The sequence below is a fragment of the Panthera leo genome, chromosome B3 (genome assembly GCF_018350215.1).
Source record: "Panthera leo isolate Ple1 chromosome B3, P.leo_Ple1_pat1.1, whole genome shotgun sequence".
NCBI lineage: Eukaryota > Metazoa > Chordata > Mammalia > Carnivora > Felidae > Panthera > Panthera leo.
Window position 1 is genome coordinate 130,877,864 of NC_056684.1, and position 18,671 is coordinate 130,896,534.

General features: G+C 44.5%; 1 protein-coding gene across 4 annotated transcripts in view; it reads right to left on the reverse strand.

The window, feature by feature from the left end:
* Positions 1-18,671, reverse strand: part of GALC (galactosylceramidase) — a 150,884-nt gene that overhangs the window by 33,370 nt on the left and 98,843 nt on the right. Inside the window, exon 17 of one of the 4 annotated variants that reach the window (XM_042943996.1) lies at positions 17,536-17,805. The exons of the other annotated variants lie outside the window; for them this stretch is intronic. Coding sequence (XP_042799930.1) covers positions 17,797-17,805 — 9 coding nt within the window. The 3' untranslated portion in view covers positions 17,536-17,796. Of the gene's footprint in view, positions 1-17,535; positions 17,806-18,671 lie in introns of those variants that run through there. 4 annotated transcript variants of the gene reach the window in all.

Below are 18,671 nucleotides of genomic sequence, written 5' to 3' on the forward strand. Positions count from 1 at the left end.
TAACCCTCAGCTGTCTTAACTCCTTTTGTGTGCATGTGTGTGGTTCCTTTTAAACATTAAAAAAAAAAAAAAAGCAAAACAAAACAAAAAACAGGAAAAACAGGACCATAGCTTCATAAAACAAAATAGTTGGTGGTAAAAGCCATGCCCACGACCTAGGTAATAACAGCTCTGCATCCTGAACTTGGAGAAATCACTTTGAGCAAGAGAAGGGGCAGGTCTCTTTATAAACTAGTTTACGAACTCAGCACTTGGAGCTACGTTGTCAGGAGGAGAGAGAAAGATCACGAATTGCTTCAGAAGGAAATAGATCGGTGCTGAGTCCCTGGGAAAAGGGTCTGATTTGCTGCAACCTGAGGAAAAGAGATGTCCCGATAAGGAGTCGTTCCCAGATATTGACAGACCTTCTTCGGCAAAACCCGCATAGCTAAGGAGCAGGCATAGGTCTTTGAGCAAGCTGCTGTCAAGCACATATATAAGGGGAAAGGTGGCATTTTATCACCTCCTGCCATGACCACAGCCCTACTGGCTTAAGAACACATGTTACTCCACTGCTTTATATTTTTTTCATTAAAAAAATTTTTTTAAGTTTATTTATTCTGAGAGAGAGAGCAGGGGAGAGGCAGAGAGAGAGAGAGGGAGAGAGAGAATCCCAAGCAGGCTCCACGCTATCAGCACAGAGTTGATTCGGGGCTCAAACTCATGAACCGTGACTGAGCCCAAACGACGAGTTGGATGCTTGACGGACTGAGCCACCCAGGCGCCCCACTGCTGCTTTGTAGTAATTAAAAGAGCACGTGGTGTGACCGGCAACCTGCCCCTAAAGCAAGACTCCAACTGAACAGCACGTTCAGCCATGTGCATAAATACGGCCCTGCCTGTAAGTCCTATTGCATTTGGGTTTTCCCAGAAGCAGATGCTAAAAGGAGATTAGATGCGCAAGATACTTACTGGGGAAAGTGCCAGGGAGGGAAAACGGAAGGGGAACAGGCAGAACTGGAAGAGCCATCAGACCACAAGGCAGGTCTGTCCTGCCTGAAGGAGACAGAAAAGAAGGAAGGTTTGAGGGGCGCCTGGGTGGCGCAGTCGGTTAAGCGTCCGACTTCAGCCAGGTCACGATCTCGCGGTCCGTGAGTTCGAGCCCCGCGTCAGGCTCTGGGCTGATGGCTCGGAGCCTGGAGCCTGTTTCCGATTCTGTGTCTCCCTCTCTCTCTGCCCCTCCCCCGTTCATGCTCTGTCTCTCTCTGTCCCAAAAATAAATAAAAAATGTTGAAAAAAAATTAAAAAAAAAAAAAAAAAAAAAAAAAAAAGAAGGAAGGTTTGAGTGCACAGTCCTCATCTGTCATGGGGTCTGACAAAAGTTGCAATAGGCTGCCCGGGCGTCCTTAAGCCAATGTCGCCAGTCAGAGGAGTCTTAACATCTTGCAGAAATGGGACCGCATCCATGTGGCCTCTGTGCTCAGCCATTGGCTGGAACAGCCCAGACAGAGCCTATGGAAATGACCACTGAAGACGCCCATGGAGCCCGTGGGCCACGGTGAGCCAGACTTTATCCAGGACATCATTTAGTACCTGCCCCCTCAGGCCTTTACTGTAACAGAGGGCCATGACGATGCTTTTGGTCTCTCAGTAGCAACACCAACTCAGACCCCATGTCCAAGTGTCCTCAAAATGTCCCCTTTCTCCAGTATACAGTTCGTTCTCAGGGAAGAAACCTTTTTCACAGGAAAGAGTAAAGAGCGTCCGGCTGAATAGACTTGTCAGTCAGTTACGGGGGAAAAAAAAGAATCTGTCTCTCATTTTCTTTTTATAAGGCTGCCAACCCTCTCAGATTAGGACTCCTCCCTTATCTTCCTTTAACTGTAATTACCCCATTAAAACCTTATCTTCAAATGCAGTCACATTGGGGGTTAGGGCTTCAACATATGAGGTTGGAGGGAATACGATTCAGTCTGTAGTGGTCCGCCTAGTGCCAGGGGGCCATCTGCCCCCCCACAACCCAGTCAGAACGATATCCTGTTTGCTACCTGGTGGTAAGAGAGCCAGTCCCAGGACCCCATCTTACTACCTGTTAGCTGGGACATTTCTACACTTGCGTTGACTCAGGTTTTCCAGCAAGTGGATGCCAATACAGGATTAGATATGCAAGAGACTTATTGGGGGAAATGCCTGTGAGGAAAACAGGATAGTCCAGAGGAGGTAAGAAAAGCCATCAGACTGCAATGCGGGTCTGGGCCCTGTGAAGGAGAGAGAGAAGAAGGGGGTTTGATACGAAAATCTCAGACAGCAAGACCGTTCTAGAAAGTTTCAACCAGGCTGAAAGGGAGTCCTCAAATGATGAGCCAAAATAGGTTTCTGTGGAACATTCTCTGGAGCAGCCCTTGGAAAACAAAGTTTTGTATGAAGTGGGGAAGGATTCGGGGCTAAAGTCATCAGTCAATGACCTTCTCTGCAGCAGGGACTCTGAGTAGCACATTTGCATGGGCACCTATGCCCATCTATCGGCTCCAGAGATTTGTTAGAAAACATACAAGGTATTCAGGCTCTAGCAGGAAACCAGGAGACAATCGGAACTGGAAAAGAAGCAAAAATGTACTTGACAGTGTTAACGGAACTGCTGAAAATATCTATCCCCTGGGGCAGACAGAACTCTATTACCCCCATGGTCCTTGTCCTGCAGATATGATGAGACCATTCCTGTGACTCGTGACATTAAATGGCAAAGAGAATACTTGCAGATGTAATTAAGGTTAACCATCAGTTTCTTTTTGGTTAATCAAAAAAGTAGATTATCTGGGTGAGCCTAACTTGAGCGTTAACTGGTAGGCCAGAGAATATTCTCTAGCCGGTAGCAGAGTAGAGTCATTTATTTTTTTTAACATCTCTTTATTTTTGAGAGAGAGAGAGAGAGAGAGTGAGAGAGAAAGCGTGAGCTGGGGAGGGGCAGAGAAAGAGGGAGACAGAGGATCCAAAGCGGGCTCTGAGCTGACAGCCAGAGCCAGATGTGGGGCTCAAACCCATGAACCACGAGATCATGACCCGAGCAGAAATCAGACACTCAACGGACCGAGCCACCCAGTTGCCCCCAGAGGGAGAGTCGTTTATTTAAGGAGGGACGGGGATTTAACTTGAGGGGTCTCACTGCCAGCCGAGATGAGGTGGGAGGGGGGTATGTGAGATGGTCCCTGACTGTGAACTCCAAGTGGCCCTAGTGACAGAGAGCAACCCGCTAACAGCCAGGCAACGGGGCCCTCCGTGCTGCATCACAAGGAACTGAATCCTACCAGTGGCCTGAATGTGCTTGGAAGCCTGTGCTTCCTCAGAGCCTCGGAGGAGGTTGCCGCCACCCGAGACAGCTTGGGAAGGGGACCCGGAGCGGAGAGCCGGGAGAGCCCTGCGGGGCTTCTGACCTAAGACGCAGTGGGATGAGAAACGGGTATTGTTTTACGCCACTATGTCTGCGGTGCGGCTGCAAACCCCATCAAGGGAGGGACGCCTGCTCACACCACCCTCCAGCTCGGCAGAGACCCACGTCGCTCTCCTGCTCACCAGTTCCACCAGCTCACCTTGTAAACCCAGCCCCTCACCTAGGATCTGCTCGTTGGTAGGCACTCGATAAATATTGGCTGAATTAATAAATGAACGCTGAGACAATTAAACTGGATGTGTGAAATTCGATATAAATTTCAGTGTATGTTCAAGCGGCTAGCCCAGGACCCCGTGCATTCAAAAGGCTCAATCCATGTGAGTCTCGGGTTCTCGCCCTTCTCTTTCATACGCGAAAGCAGCCCCCCTCCTTGCTAGCTGTTGCAATTTCACGAGCTTGTCATGCTAAACACCAAAATGCCACCTGCTGAAGTTTCATAAACCCCAGGGAAAAGAATGGAGTCAAAAGCAGTTTCCTTGATAAATTACCCTGGGTGTTTCTTTCACAAGCTGTTTGCACATGACACAACCGTGCATAGAACAGACTCGAATTCTCCGCTACCATTCTCAGATACAATGACTTATTTTCTAGAGAAAATTGAAGAAGGAAAATGTGTCTTCCTTTTCTGCAATTCCTCATGGAGAACACACACTCTCCTTTTTGGTTATTGTTTCTTATTTTTAATGGGAAAGATTTTGAACACTGTGATCAAAAATCTGTAACTCACATGGTCTAGTCTGAGTAGTGGGGCCACAAGACTGTGTGCAGCCCCTTGAAACCAATTCCAGAATCACTCCCGTTCTTTATGTGAATTCTCAGAACTTGCAGATCATGGCAAACTTCTTTAAAATTCCCCCTTTTCCTTTCCCTTCCACGTCCTTCTCCAATTGGAGCTGCTCTCACACCGGCACAGGTGAGACTGGAGACACCTGCATTTTCCTTGTTTTAAAGGCCACAAGGAGGTCTGAACAATCAGTGGTTTATCCTCCCACTGACCAGCTGTTAGACTTCAGCAAAGCTAAGTTACTTCCCAAGCCTCAGTTTCCTCATCTACAAAATGGGCATGGCCGTGCCTAGCTCACAAACTGTTGTAATGAGTGGTTGTATTAATAAGATATGTGTGCAAAGCACTTGTTACCTTATACTCTCTAACCAGGGGCTGATGTCTTTGCAAACTGTATTCATGGTGTAATTAGAAACAATCACGTGTCATCTAGTAACAAACGATCATCAGTTAAGAATTTACTACGTTCTAAGCACTGTTCTCAGTGCTTCCCCCATGTTTTCATGTCACCCTTGCAACCATTATGAGAGAGGCAGTTTTCTAATCTACATTTTACAGATGAGGAAACTCACCCAAGCTTACTCCACGGGGGTGCGGCAGGGTTGGGATTTGAACCAGGCTGTCTGGCTCTGGAATTGGGACACTTGACCACTAGTCTGGACTGCTCCCCTTTGAAATACCACTGCGGTTTTATAGCCCAGAGAAACTCGCAGAGATGCTAACAACTACCCAGGAAGGAAAAAAATGTTCTAACAGTAATAAGATTTTCTTTTTAAATTTTTACAGTCTTTTTCTTATTTCTAGGGAGGTTAACTTCTCCTTGGACAAGTGGCAACACTTCCATACATTTTCAATAAATATTTATTTTATATAAACAGAAAAAAAGAAATACAAATGATTTTATATATAATAACATAATACAACCATGTAAATTCCAAACACTAAGAAAGACTTGGGGGGGGGGGAGACTGAAAGAAAATACCCCAAAATATGGATAATGATCATCTTTTAAAAGTGATTCCCACCCTATGTTGTATCTTTCTATATTTGCCAAATTGTCTATGTTTTCTAATGCATCACCTTCATGAAGGAAAAAATACTATTTCATAAAACGAACATTACACATTTTATTAGTTTATTGCACAAAAACCAGAATTTCTCTTATTATCTGAACTATCCACTGGAGGCCAATTGTGCTTGTATAAATACTCCAAAGTTCCTTTAAACACATAAAAAAAATTAACATCTTCTATTTAAGTTCAACAACCTCTTCTCTCCCACTTTTCACATGTGCTAGTTTAAGCGTGACATTTAGAAACTGCCTGAAACCATTTCTGTGCATGGAATCCTGCCACAAAATAAAAGTTTATTTTCTCTCTGGTTTTGTGCCATTGGACTGCTTTGCCCTCTCTCATCCAGGTGTTCTACAAAATTCTTGCATATGTTTACTCACCATTACCATTGTGCTAAATACGATACAAGCATCAAACAGAAAATAGAGACAAACTTCATTAAATGGCATTCTGCATCAGACCTTAAAGCCGGCCAACTCCCCACACATACAAAGCTTAAAACAATCATTTTCTAAAACGTGCCAAGCATGATGCTGGGTACTTTCTCAGACAGTTAATATTCTGAGAAGTCTCTTTAGTCAGGGTTCTCCAGAGAACGAACTAGAGCTATATCTAAATCTATAGATGTATGTATATTTGGGGGGTGGGGTTGAGATCTATTTTAAAGAATTGGCTTATGTAATCATGGAGGTGCATGTCCAAAATCTACAAGGTAGGCTAGCAGGCTAGAGACTTAGGGAAGAGTTGCTGGCAGAATTCTTTCTTGCTTGGAGACCAATCTTTGTTCTATTAAGGTCTGCAACTGATTGGATGAGACCCACCACATCACGAAGGGTAATCTGCTTTACTCAAAGTCTAACAATTTAAATGTTAATTCCATCAAACAAAAATACCTTCATAGAAGCATCTATAATAATGTTTGACCAACTATCTAGGTACCATGGCCCAGTCAGGTTGACTCATAAAATCAACCATCATGAACCTGTGATACTGGCCAAGATGAAGAAATGAGCTTCAAAACATCTACAACTTTCAGGGTGCCTGGACGACCCAGTCAGTTAAGCATCCAACTTCAGCTCAGGTCATGATTTCATGGCTTGTGAGTTCAAGCCCCACGTCGGGCTCTGTACTGACAGCTCAGAGCTTGAAGCCTGCTTCAGATTCTGTGTGTGTGTGTGTGTGTGTGTGTGTGTGTGTGTGTGTCTGCCCCTCCTACTCACTCTCTCTCTCTCTCTCACAAAATGAACATTTTTAAAAACTACAATTTTCCTTACTAAACACTACAGGGTTGTCATTTGTCAATATTTCCAAAAGCCCTGTGTAATCTGTTTTTATTTCTAGGAATAAAAATTATTGAATATAATTTAAATATATGAAAAGGAAGCTGTCAACACTGAAATACAGAAAAATCTCATTAATTAGATTAATTCTGACCAAGACTGGCCAGAGAAAAAGTCCTGAATTACTGGATATTCAAAGATACGCAAGCTTACTAAGCACAACTATATATTCTAGCCAAAACAGGATCACTACACATTGGCAAGTCAATTTCCTTCTGGATTTGTTTTAATAATCAGATTTAAATTATCAGTAAGCAGCACATTGATTATTGATATGGAAATAGGTGTCAAATGAACTTTCAAAAATGTTTTCTCAGGGGAAATCAAGCATGTGTTATGCAGCCTAGTTTTTCATAGCAATGAATGTAACCTTTCAAGCACATGTCTGACTTGGAATACATTCTACATCGGTGAGGTCCAAATTATTAAGATTCTTCTAAGTCTAACAATTTCACTGAGCATTTGGCACAAAATTTGCCATTAGTGCAATTCCAGAGAAAAGGCCAGAAAATATCCCTTGTCTTCTAGGGTGAAGAATGCTCCTTGTAGCGTGGTCACTAGAATTCTTGAGGGGAGGAATATCTCAGGAGGACATATAAGCAAATGTCTAGCTCAGGGCCTGAACGAATGCCTGCCGGGTAAGAGGTTGAGCGCTCTTGGAGGAGGCCACACCAAAGAACAATCTGCAGGTGGATTCAACCGCAAAACCGTTTCATGATAGACAAGAGACAGAAACAACAAATGAGGGCAGTTTATCAAAGGTGGAGTAAAGGGTGATTCTAACAATAAAACTAAATTGATGGAGTCTCCTCTCAAAGAAGTTTTCTTCGCAAAATTCCAAAGTTCTTCTACAAACATGACTTTGCCCGTGTGTAGCTTCAGCCCCCCTCTTTTTATTACCAGAGAGACAGTCTAAAAAAGTTCTTTGAGATCTTTTAGTGTGTTCTACGCACAGGACATGCCCAGCCTTTAACTTCTTGGCATCACTGTGTTTAACGCTCTTCCTGGATAATCTGTACATTCAAGACTCTGCTTTGTTTGTTTGTTTGTTTTAAGGCTTCAAATAAGTAACATATAACGGAATTACTAGAGTTAGCCAAACTCTTCTCAATTTCAACTTACCCCATTCCCCATCCTTTTTGCCTTCAAATGCATTGACTAATGATTGACTTTGCCTCTTCTGTATAACATGTGTTGGTAAAAAGACTGGGATTCCATCTCCTATTAAAAAAAAAAAAAAAAAAACCTGTCGGGCAAACAGGGGGTGTGGTTTAAAGACCTCTGTAAGGATTCTGCTTCTGGATGGACCTCAGAACTGAACAGCTTTGAATACACTGCCCAGGTATTTATATTTGTTTAGAACGGCCCCAAAAGTCAAGAGCAGATATCTTCTGGGCATTGCCCTGAGGTAATAGGTGGGAAGCCAGGAAAAACCTGGGTTCAAACCCTTGCTTTGGCACTGAGCAGGTTAGGTTACGTAGGCCAACCAGACCCTCAGTTTTATCATGAGTCAAATGGCACCACAGGCTCCACGTGCCTTGCAGGCCTATCTAGAGATAACGTAAGTGTGAATGGCTAAGCACCGTGCCAGTCACATGGTGGGCACTTCAGAAACGTTGGGTTTCTTAAGATTAGAAAAGGAAAAATAGGGGGTGCCTGGGTGGCTCAGTTGGTTAAGTGTCCAATTTCGGCTCAGGTCACGATCTCACGGTTCATGGGTTCAAACCCCATGTTGGGCTCTGGGCTGACAGCTCAGAGCCTGGAGCCTGCTTCAGATTTTGTGTCTCCCTCTCTCTCTCTGCCCCTCCCCTACTCGCACTCTGTGTCTCTCTCTCTTGAAAATAAATAAACATAAAAAAATTTTTTTTAAAGAAGAGGAAAAATTGGGGCTGTAGAATTCAGGTCGTTTGAGAGAATGGGTATAGGAAGAGGAATCAAAAAATAAATAATTTATTTCTCAGATTGATGCAGCTTTTTCATGAGAAGCTTGCCACATTCGCTTCCAGTTTTGCTAAAGAGAAGAAAGACAGATATCCAAGCTGGCTGCCTGTGAATTCAACTCCATTCTCGAAGGCCACGCTGCCTCGAGACACGCAGGGGCACGCAGGGGTCTTCCTGTACAAGGCGCAGAGAGAAAGATGCATCTTCCTAGTAGGGGCCAGAGGGGTCTTGAAAGCCCTGCTCATACCCGCTGCTAATGCCAATGGTCATCCCACTTTTCTTCCACAGCGCCCACTCCCCTGCCTACCTTCCTTTGCCCACCAAGCATTTGCTAAAAATCCCGGCAGCTTATTTCCATGCAACATTAAAAGGTTTCTACCAAAAGGGAGAGGAACATCAAACACCATCCAAACTTGGGCCTTTACTGATTGTGGGGACATGTCTGCCCACATACTTTTGATATCAGAGCTAAAAGAATCATCTGGCAAAGCAAACCCCCAAGGGAGAAGAACCTCGCGCACTCTAGTGCTGGACCGTGGAGTATACAGAGGTGGATGCTGAAATTCGTTTGATGTATTTATGGCACCTTCTCTGTGTGATGCCTTCAAAGAATGGGATAACCAAATACCACAAAGCCTCCTCAGAAACGCACTATGGGCCCAATAAATACATACATAATCTGACATTTCTTTGACATTTATTGGCTTCCCAGAGGCTCATATGAAAGACAGGCCACTTGAATGTTAAACAGTGTCCTACTGACATAGTTGGGGTTATTGTTTAAAGACATTTTTATCTATGCACTATCTCCGCAAGACAAAGTAAATAAAAGGAACGCGTGTTGAGGAACAGCAAACATGGATATTGGTACCAGCTTGAAGTTGATGGAAACAGACACCCATTTCTTCCCTGAGAACTGGGGAAGCAAAGGGGCAGAATGTAGTCCCTCCCCCAGGAGTCTGACCTCCCATCTTGTAAGAAAGAATCCATTACTCTAAAGGTTTAATGGCATCCAGTTCGTTTGGGGTGAATTTAACAAACCGCATTAGCCAGTACATAAAGGCTCTCTTTGATATAGGTGACGATTGTGCTATGAATTACTAACAGAACTTCAGGGCTCAGAACCAAGTCAGGTGTTTCCATTGGAACCACCTGCACCAATAGTGAGCGTAAAATCCCCGGGGAGAAGCGCCAGGCTGAGGTATCGACGTGCTTCCTTTTGACATCTTGCACCAATATGCTACGACCCATTGAGGAAGCCGTATCTCATCTTCAAATGGCTGGCCTTTCTACTGCAGGTCTTAAAAAATGCTATTTGTAATTGTAACCAGATTGTCCCCCCAAACACACCATAGAATGTGGTAATAAAGGTAATGTTCTTCTATAAAACAACGGTTTCATAAAATGATCAGAGCCTGGCCCGGTGTCCTAAACACTTACCTACCCCCTTAAAGTTTTGGATTAGATTAAAGTGCCATGGGGACATAACTGATGTAATGTTTCAAAATCATAAATGCAGGGGGAGGGATTTTAAAGCTGGATAATGGAGAGAATGGAATAATGCAATAAAAGCTGGCTCAAACGCTGAGTCCGTGATACTTGATTTATTGTTTTAATATAATGCTGTAAAGGCCATGCTTGAATATACAGCAGTATTTTATTTATCTGATAGTCATGATCCTAACAATGGGTGTTTCACAACGGCTTTACTGGAGTTGGTGGTGCACGCACCACCAACTGGTGGTGCTGGTTTCGGGACGCTCCCTGAGAAAGGTAACGGAACAGCAGGGAGAGGCTGACAGGCCATGTTTCAGGGGTACCTGAGAGCCCCTCTGAAAAGTACAATTCCTCACTTCTCCAGCAGGGCTCTGCAGTTTTATGAACTTCCCCCAGCCTGCAAAGCTCAGCACATTGTCCACAAGATGAAGACCCTGATGAACAGCCCCCAGGACTGGCCCTGAACTTCGAGTTCTGAAGCTAGCAGCAGGGAGCACAAACCAGCAGGGGAAGAGGGCCGGGGGGGGGGGGGGGGGGGGGGGGGGGGGGGCGGGGAGGTGGGAAGAAAGCAGCACCCCCACGTTCCTTGTCTTCCTGAAGACCCAGCTCTGCCTTCTCGTAACATGCCAGCAAAGATACCCTGAACTGTGGGTCCAAAGTCCCGCTTCATTCTGGGGAGCTTTGCCAATCTTCAACCGAGAGATGAAAAATTCAGCTTGATGTGTTGGCCTTCTTTATTAAAAAAAAAAAAAAATCAAAACCCACCACCCATGAGCTATTTCCAACAGTTCACGGTCAGACTGCCATGGCAGGGTCCTTTATTGCTTCCTCAGCAGCATGGTGCAGCGACTAAGAGAAGCTCTGGGTTCAAACCCTGTTTGGTTCCCTCCGAATTTTATGGCCTCCTTCTGATTAGTGGAAACTCTCTAAGCCTTAACTTCTTCACCTTTTCCATGGGAATGAGATTACCCACCTCAGAGAAGTTTCCATAAAATATCTATAACCAGTAACGTTGGAGAGGTTTTCAAGGGTTAGAATCAAAACTCAACACTTCCCTTTATGATGTCATCGGGGGAAGGGGGGGGCGGGGGGGGGATGTTGTTTCTTTGTACTTGGTAGAAGTCTGGCTGAAGCACGGCCCGTAACACGTGCACCTTAGATCATAAATGTCCTCAAATCACATCTCAAATACAGTCTCAATTCAGAAATTGGAAGGTCCGGTTCTAGACGACAATCACATTTGACTTGTCTTCAGATCTTCTCCTTTTCCCAAGCCAGTGTCCATCCCATGAGGAACTCAGTCCCTCTACATGATCCTCTTGGGCAATCTCCTTTTAAATGACCCCAGACCCTGACCAGTCTGCACCTCCAGCTCACCATTCACATACCTTTGACCTACTTCCCTACCACCTTCTCCCTCACCTCGCCTCTCCTCCCTCCTGCCCACTCTCCCATGTCAGACCCCATCTCAGCATGCCCCCCAAATGACAAGCAGACAACCCACTCTCTAAGTGGTCTCACTGAAGCCCTTTAAGGGGGGGGGGGGGGGTACATTGGGAGGGATCTGGCACCAGCTGCCTCCAAAGAAATCCTATTCACAAACCCACGCTCTTTACCCTTTTATATCCTACGGGGGGATTTTCCCACCATCTAATGCCTGCACCCTTAAACATCTGCATATGTTCTGACATCTCACGTTGGAATTTCATATCCAAAGTGTCCTAGTGCTTCTGTTGAAATTTCCAGTTTACTCCGTATCACATGTGTGCAAGTGGTCAACACATGCCTGGCATACAGTAAGTACTTAATAAATGTGTCTATCCATAGTAATAATGCAAATCGTAAATTACAACACTTAGCACAACAACATCAAGTTTGAAACACAGATCAGAGCATGTCTCCGCTTGGCTAAAATCCTCCAATGTCTTCCCACCGTGCTTAGACTCAACCCCCCTCCCTGTCATTCACGCACTAGCCCTGCCCATCTCCCAGACATTAACTCCTACCACATGCTTCCCTATACATTTCCTCCAGCCTCACTGGACTTATTATGCTGCTGTCTCCCCAACACTCAAGCTCTTTCTTATCTCAAGGCCTTTGCCCTCCTGCTGCCACAGCCTCAATACTCCTGCCAGATCTCTCTGTTCTCAGATCCTGGCCAAAGCAGCCTACCTGGCCACCCAACTGGAGTAGGGTTCCCTGTCCCACCAATTCTAGGCACAAATGAGCCCATTCTTATAAAACCTTTTCTTCACAGCAATTTCCACAATCTGAAACCGTCTTCTTAACTTTTCCATTTGCCAATATTATGGACTAAATGTCAGTGTGCCCCTAAAATGTAGATGTTAAAGCCCTAACCCCCAGTGCGATGGTATTTGGAGGTGAGGCCTTTGGAAGGAAATTAGATTTAGATGAGGTCATGAGGGTGGGGCCCTGTGATGGGATAAGTGCCCTTATCAGGAGAGGAAGAGAGATAAGAGTTCTCACTCTCTGGCCAAAATGAACAAATCAGGAGACTATAGATGCTGGAGAGGATGTGGAGAAACGGGAACCCTCTTGCACCGTTGGTGGGAATGCAAATTGGTGCAGCCACTCTGGAAAGCAGTGTGGAGGTTCCTCAGAAAATTAAAAATAGACCTACCCTATGACCCAGCAGTAGCACTGCTAGGAATTTACCCAAGGGATATAGGAGTACTGATGCATAGGGGCACTTGTACCCCAATGTTTATAGCAGCACTCTCAACAATAGCCAAATGATGGAAAGAGCCTAAATGTCCATCCAGATGAATGGATAAAGAAATTGTGGTTTATATACACAATGGAGTACTACGTGGCAATGAGAAAGAACGAAATATGGCCCTTTGTAGCAACGTGGATGGAACTGAAGAGTGTGATGCTAAGTGAAATAAGCCATACAGAGAAAGACAGATACCATATGGTTTCACTCTTATGTGGATCCTGAGAAACTTAGAAACCCATGGAGGAGGGGAAGGAAAAAAAAAAAAAAAGAGGTTAGAGTGGGAGAGAACCAAAGCATAAGAGACTCTTTTTTTTTTTTTTTATTTTTTAATATATGAAATTTACTGTCAAATTGGTTTCCATACAACACCCAGTGCTCATCCCAAAAGGTGCCCTCCTCAATACCCATCACCCACCCTGCCCTCCCTCCCACCCTGCCCTCCCTCCCACCCCCCATCAACCCTCAGTTTGTTCTCAGTTTTTAACAGTCTCTAATGCTTTGGCTCATAAGAGACTCTTAAAAACTGAGAACAAACTGAGGGTTGATGGGGGGGGGGGGAGGGAGGGGGGAGGGGGGGAGGGAGGGGAGGGTGGGTGATGGGTATTGAGGAGGGCACCTTTTGGGATGAGCACTGGGTGTTGTATGGAAACCAATTTGACAATAAATTTCATATATTGAAAAAAAATAAATAAATAAAAGTTCTGAACCAAAAAAAAAAAAAAAAAAAAGAGTTCTCACTCTCTACCTGTGAGGACACAGTGAAAAGATGGTCATCTGCAGGCCTGGAGGAAGGCTCTCACCAGAAACCAGCCGTGCTGGCGCCCAGCTCTCAGACCTCCAGCCTGCAGACTCTGAGAAATAAATGTTATTTAAGCCACCTAGTGTGGTGTTTTGTTATAGCAGCCCAAGCTGACTAAGACAGTTTATTATATCCTCCTTCTCTCAAACAATGAGTGACTCCCTTATGATTTCCATCCAAACAAAAACATCTCCCTCTTCCCAGACGCATGGAATTATCCCAAGACTATTATGTATGATAAGGGGACAATAATAGCGATTAACACGTATAGAGTATTTACATGGGAGACAAATGACTTTATGGGTATTAGCCCATTTAACAAACCCTAACGTTGGTACTATTATTAGGCTCATTTTCTACTGAGTAAACTAAGGCACAGAAAAGTTCAGTAAGCACTGTCGGGGTTACATAGCTAATAAGAGGTAGTTTCAGAATTGGAACACAGTCTGGCCCAGAACCTGGACTGTTACCCACCGTGCAGTCTGTCATCCTGTAATTCCTATCACCTCTACGCTGGGAGTGGAGGTCCGCCAAAGTGATCACCTCTACACTGGGAGTGGAGGTCCGCCAAAGGGGGGGAGCGGGAGGGGACAAACACCATCACCTCTCCCCACTCCACCCATTCTGTCTTTCCAAGTCCTCGGCACGGCTACAGATTTAAGACTGATTTTTTTACACAAATGCACAGAGTAGTCATAAATTTATAGATTTAAGACTAAGTTTTTACCATTCAAATTCTTTTTAGCTTAATCATCACTTTATGATGTTTCTCCGAAATCTTTCTATCAACATCTGCTTGGCACTAGCTTAACTGCTGGACGATGAAATATGCGAACTGCTTGCTTGTGGTATCACCCACGTGCATGTTGCATACCCATGGGCTGGGGCGACTTCTAGATCAAATCAATGAGAGCTTCTCTCAGTCTCTTTCCTTTCCTTTCTCTCTCTGTTTTGTTGTTTGTTGTTTGCTGTTTTTTTTGTTTGTTTGTTTGTTTGTTTCTGAGACAAAGCAGAACAGAACTATAGGAGCAGGCTCCAACACATTTCTTTCTGGGCTCTATGAAGACAGTGACCATTTGGTGAGAATGTCTTGCAGAGAGGTAGTGGAGTTTAGTGGTTTAAAGTGTGGGTTCTACAGCCAGGCATGCTCTCAATGCCCACTTGAGATTTTGAGCAAGTTACATCTCTCGGTGCCTCCTTAGTTCCCCCATCTGAAAAATGAGGATATATATTCATCATAGAATATCCCATTAAATGAGTTAATATATACAAAGTGTTTAGAACAGTGCAGATAGAAAAGTGCTATATAAATGTGATAGGCCTGTCAGTTTGCGGCAAGCAAGTACAAAAAAAGGGATGTGTCAGAAGAATGGGGGAACGCCCCCAAAAAGTAGGAGAGTGGCTCAACCAGCCCATGGATTAGTACAAATTAGATGAAACGTAACCCCAAGACAATGCATTTACAGATAAAAGGTTTGCTGAGTTGGGATGAAACATGATCGCCCAGGGCGGAGAAGAAGAGGAGAAAATGCTTTCATTTTAACAAGTACATTTTTTCCCTCTTGTTTTTCATTTGCGGTCACAGATTCTAAGTGCCCACAGGTCGCTCCTAAAGAAGCTTCCAACCTGTACAAGAATCGCCCTCTACCAGGTCCCCCAAGGTGTCCACATCCTAATTCCTAGAACCTGTGAGCATTACTTCAAATGGCTAAAGGGACTTTGCAGATGTGAACAAGTTAAGGACTTTGAGAGGGGGAGATGATCTTGGGCTATGCAGGTGGGCCCAACGTAATTGCAAGAATCCTTTGATAGAAGCAAGAGATTGGAGTGATGGGTGAAGGGCCACAAGCCAAGAAGGGCCTCCAGGAACTACAAAAGGCAAGGAAGCTGATTCTCCCTGCATTCTCCAAAAGGAACTGGTCCTCTGCCAGCATCTTGACTTTGGCCCAGTGAGACTGATTGCAGACTCCTGGCTTCCAGAACTTTAAGAGAATAAGTATGTGCTAAGTCCCCAAGTTTGTAGTGATTTGTTACAGCAGCAACAGGAAACCCATAGAGGCCAGAACACCACTGATTACTGGTCTCTGACTACTGGAGTGGTTCTCCAACTCTGTACCTTTGACACACTGATGACTCCCAACCCAGTTGTTCAACAGCTAAAAGTGAACAATGAATAAATCTGTTACCGGAAAATATATTGTTTTGAAAACATAATTCCATTGTCTTAGTCCATTTGGGCAGCTGTAACCAAATACCACAGATTGGGTCACTTAAAAACAACAGAAATTTGTTTCTGATAGATCTGGAGGCACCAAGATGGAGGCACCAGCATGGCCGCCTGCTGCTGAGGGCCCCCTTTCTTGTTCATAACTGGCTCCTTCTTACTGTGTCCTCACATGGTGGAAGGGACACTGTTCTTTCTCTGTGGAGCCTCCCTCGCAAGGCACTAAACCCATGACTTCAGCACCTCCCAAAGGCCTCACTGACTAACAACCACCACCTTTGGGGATTAGGATTTCAACACGTGAATTTTGAGGGGACACCTTCAGACCACAGCAGCCATTAGGCTTTTCTCTATGTATTTTCGTTACATTTAACCGTTACAATAATTCCCTTTCTATGAGAGCAAACACGTTTAAAGTGGTTAAGTCATTCGTCCAAAGTCATAAAGCTAATGAAATAGCCAAATGGGAATTCAAACCCCGTTCGGGTCCATAAATAATTACGTTGAACTAAACAAATATATAAAATTTAAGTTTTCCCTCGGTGGTTTTTCTTATGAGATACACTGTCACTTCTCCGTTGGCACAAAAGAACTTGATTTAAAAAAAAAAAAAAACAATATTAACAGCAAAGCTCAGAATCATCAATGCCTAAGATCAAAGCACTTCTTTAAAAACACTAGGTACTTGGAGGGACGCCTGGCTGGCTCGGTCGGTTAACCATCAGACTCCAGCTCAGCTCACGATCTCACGGTTCGTGACTGCAAGCCCGAGCTCTGCACTGACAGTGCTTGGGATTCTCTCTCTCCCCCTCTCTCTCTTCTCCTCCCCAACTCACACCTTCTCTCTCTCTCAAAATAAATAAATAAACTTAAAAACAATAACAACACTAGGTACTTGGACTTGTAACGTTGCCTTGTTGAATGGAATGTACCATTTAGTTCTATTCAATATTTCTAAGCATTGTAAACTGGACACCAATCCTGAGTGCCCTCTGGGACTGCCATCTTCCCATAAGTGCCTGCTATCGTCAGGTGCCAGGCCGTGATAAGCATTTAATTCTCACAACTACACTAGGATGCCGGTGATGTTTATTCTTCCCATTTTACACACGGGGAAACTAAGTCTGGGAGTTTAAATAACTGGCCTAAAGTCACCCAACATAGGTGCAGCAGAGCCACTGTTGGAACCAATGGCGTGTGATTCCAAAACCTGTCGTCTTTTCTGTAATCCCCCTGAGAGGAAAGCAAATTACACTCTATCCCCTTTTGCCCCCAAAACTGTCATCTAGAAGGACATTCCCACCCTCAGTCCCTCATGAGGGACTGAGAGGTAGCAGAAAAAACCAGGTCTGAGGAGGGACGTGGAGAAGAAGTCAGAGGTGAAAGAGAACTACTTAGTTCCTTGTTTTGTGGGGTTCCACGAAGAACACAGTGACTTCTAGGTATTTTGCTGAGCCCAAGTCTGTTTGCCTGTGAACTCAACCCCCTTTCCTGCATCTCACCTCCGGGATCATAGGCAACAAACCTACTTCCTCTCTCACCAATGGACCTGATGTGCCTCCCTAACTGTTTGTTTCTGAGCTAAACATATTCCTCTTCTTCAGATGCCCTTGACAGAATTATACAAGGTTGATAGTAGGTTTCTGTGTCAGAATCTGTCACGATCAGAGGTGACCCCCTACCCGGCTGCTTCCTAGACTTCAGTCATGCCAACTCCTATCATCTCAGCAAGATGGACGCCGCAGGATGTGGAAGGAGAGACTGGTCAAAGATTCTGTGTTTTTGCTTCCCTTTAGTTACTATTCAAGACAGTGTGATGTAATATCCAGGTCTTCCAGTGGCCGCTTCTGGCTCCTGGCTCCACGGTCCTCACGGACTTCGGTTCCGCTGCCAGGATGAGGGAGATGAGTGGTGTGGTGGAGGAAGTAGAATCAGGAATCCAGGGTTCAAGTCCTGCCTTCTGAGCTTTGATCACCTCATCTGTGGAGACATTATCCTTTCTCACAGTAATACTTACCCCCTAGGGTTATTATCGGAAATAATGAGGAAATCACTACGTCTCTCAAATATAACTTATAGGACATAATCAAAGAGCTGCTTCGGTTCTTTCTTTCACTGGCTTTTCCGGTTCATTCCAGGGGACTGGCTTTTTCTTTTCTTTATTTTTTTTTACTTTTTTTTAATGTGCATTTATTTTTGAGAGCGACAGAGAGACAGAGTACAAATGAGGGAGGGACAGAGAGAGAAGGAGACACAGAATCTGAAGCAGGCTCCAGGCTCCGAGCTGTCAGCACAGAGCCTGAGGTGGAGCTCGAACTTTCGAACGGCAAGGTCATGGGCTGAGCTGAAGTCAGATGCTTAACTGACTGAGCCACCCAGACACCCGGGACTAGATTTCTCTGGCCCCTGTACCAGATTTAGGGTAAGTGTCAGGATCCCTTGGACACTTTGAAGTACAGCAGACCTTTGACCAACACAGGGGTTAGAGGCGCTGACCCCCTACACAGTGGAAAAACCACGTATAACTTTTGACTTCCCAGAACTTAACTACTAATCGGCTATCATCTGCTGGAAGCCTTATCGATAACATAAACACTCGATTAACAGATGTTGTATGTTACACATATTATATACCCTGTATTTCTACAATAAAGTAAGGTAAAGAAAAGAAAATGTGATTAAGAAAATCTTAAGGAAGAGAAAATATACTTACTGTACTGTGAAAACTCCCTGTATAAGAGGACCCACTCAGCTCAAACCCATGTTGTTGAAGGGTCAACTGTAATCGGAGAAGTCTTGGTCGGGTAATTCATATCTTTGGGTCCAAAGGAATAAATAAAACTTTC